At 46.2% G+C, this 2,253-nt stretch overlaps 1 protein-coding gene across 1 annotated transcript; it reads right to left on the bottom strand.

Moving 5' to 3' along the window:
* Nucleotides 1–201: 201 nt before the first annotated feature.
* LOC149213086 (UDP-glycosyltransferase 91C1-like) lies at nt 202–1,985 on the bottom strand. Its single transcript, XM_089390704.1, has one exon. It carries the CDS (start codon nt 1,942–1,944, stop codon nt 514–516), a length of 1,431 nt encoding a protein of 476 aa, XP_089246830.1. The 5' UTR covers nt 1,945–1,985; the 3' UTR covers nt 202–513.
* Nucleotides 1,986–2,253: the final 268 nt, after the last annotated feature.

The following is a 2,253-nucleotide window of genomic DNA, read 5'->3' as shown; positions in this document are numbered from 1 at the left end:
CCGAACGGTTTTTTAGGTGTTATGAATGAGTGGGCATATGGATTCATATTTTGTAAAAAACCAGACGCAGCATAACGTTGAAACGCTACTTTTGGATGAAAAGCTTCTGTCACACACTGTTCGTGCCTAGATAAAGCCCACCTGCTGTGATAAACTCGTTCCTATCATCAATTCAAGAAGTTCACACGCAAAAGAGAATGCATTCTTTATTACCAAGTACAGTATACATATGCAGAAAATCACTCGTAGAATCAATATATGGTGTAGTAACAACTCAGGCGTTCAACTCTCAGAGAAATTTGAAGAAGATAAAACATAGTAATGCTGTAGCCTCAAATCCTTTAATGCAAGCGCCATTTAAAACACTGATAATACTGCTAGTAGCACTCATGAAAAATACTCTTTCACTTCTCTAACCTTGCTTAAAATCTTCACACTTTCAATATATTTTTTCATATATTTTATCTATTACGTTTGGAAGCTTCTCTCTTTTCATTTATCTGATCTATTATGCTATTTTTTAGTAACAACATTGCATTTGTTTTGCCTCCTGTAATCTTCGCCCAAGTCTTCAAGCTTTTCAATGAAAACATGGATATTATAACTCTGCTTACTGGCCGCTATGATGTCACAGGCTTTGGCCGCCTTCGATCTCAACTTCTCCCCCTCCATTCCCGCCATCGCTGCTGTTAGTGTTTTGGATATTTTTTCTCTTTGAAAAGAGCCATCCTCTCCCCTTTCGATTTCGATCCCCGCTTTCAATTCCGTAGCTATTAGCCGGGCAATGAAACCCTGATCATATTGAATTGGGAGGAAGATGAGGGGTATTCCGAAGCTCAGTGATTCCATGGTGGAGCTCCATCCTCCATGGCTCAGAAACCCACCGACCGACGAATGCGAGAGGATCCGTGGCTGCGGTACCCAGCTGTGGACGACAAGCCCCCGGTCCTGGGTTCGAATCACGAATCCCTCGGGAAGGAATCTATGTGGATTATGTTGGCCAACGTCCGAATATCGCGGAAAACGAAGACACCAGAGGAATGGGAACCCGCTCGCCTCCAACCCTAGCGCAAGCTCCTGGATTTGGTCTCTGGATAAAAACACCTCGCTGCCGAATGACACAAAAACAACCGAGGCCGCCCTCTGTCGGTCCAACCATTCCAGCAGATCGGAGCCCTCGCTGCCCTCACCGCCGGGCTGGACAGCGGGTGTGAGCGGGCCAACGGAAAGCACGGGAAGTCTAATGGCGTCACGTAGATAACGAATATACTTATCTTCATCTTGAAAGCAGGATTTCACGATTACCGCCACGCATCCGTCCAGGCATCTAGCCAACCGATACATCGGACTGATGTATCCGGGAATGCCTCTGTACATAATTAACAAATCCCGCGCTTCGTACGGCCTCAACGTGATCACCGACGAAGGGAACCCCGGAGGCGGAGCAGCCAACTCCTCCGCGGTAATTTCCTGGTTCTTTAATTTACAAGGGTGGAATGCATGACAACAGAATACAGTGGAAAGGATTGAGAAAAAAATGACCGGGATGTGCATCTCCGCAGCAGCATTCCTCGTCCAATACTGGTGGTTGTCCTGGACGAGATAATCCGGCGAGAGCTGTCTGAGAAGACTGTGGAACGGCTTCTCCATTCCATCCAGCGCGTTGGAGAGCGGAAACAACATTTCGGGTGGGATGTCTGCGCTGCATTCCGCGCCGGGAGTCAGGCCCTCCGTGGGCGGTAACGGCAGTTCCAGCAGATCGATCCGGCCCGGCCACTCCTGAAGCTGTAAGGAAGGCCTGATTCTGGAAATGTTAAGAGGCGTGGAGAGGAAGGAGACTTTGTGGCCATGGATTGCGAGAGCCTTTGAGAGCTCTAAGAAGGGATTTATGTGGCCCTGCGCCAACCATGGAAACACCAGAAAGTGAAGCTTTTTTTTTTCCATTGTGGCCGTCCATCATATGATCGCGCGCCTCCCTATGCAGATTGATTGTATGAAAAAGATGCATTCTATGGCTCGGCCATCATGGACTATATAAAGAATAACGGGGACTGTACCAACTACCATTTATCTAGAGCAGTGTACCAACTACCATTCATTAGAAATATTGTTGCCAATATTTGCATGGTCGTTTTGACCATTATATGAAACTTTAATTCAAACATTTAAAAAATATCAACCTGCAGTAAGATTATACATATGGAAGCAAATTTACTTGTGCCATTGCATCCGAAATGCTGTTACCAATTTTTC

Source organism: Pinus tabuliformis, chromosome 1_1, assembly GCF_031772625.1.
Source record: "Pinus tabuliformis cultivar Carrire ecotype Pingquan chromosome 1_1, CPIR1, whole genome shotgun sequence".
In the NCBI taxonomy this organism is placed as follows: Eukaryota; Viridiplantae; Streptophyta; class Pinopsida; order Pinales; family Pinaceae; genus Pinus; species Pinus tabuliformis.
This window is presented reverse-complemented; position numbering and strand designations above follow the sequence as displayed.

Coding starts and splice junctions, on each gene's coding strand:
- LOC149213086 (XM_089390704.1), bottom strand. CDS start 1,944: ATGGAAAAAAAAAAGCTTCACTTTCTGGTGTTTCCATGGTTGGCGCAG.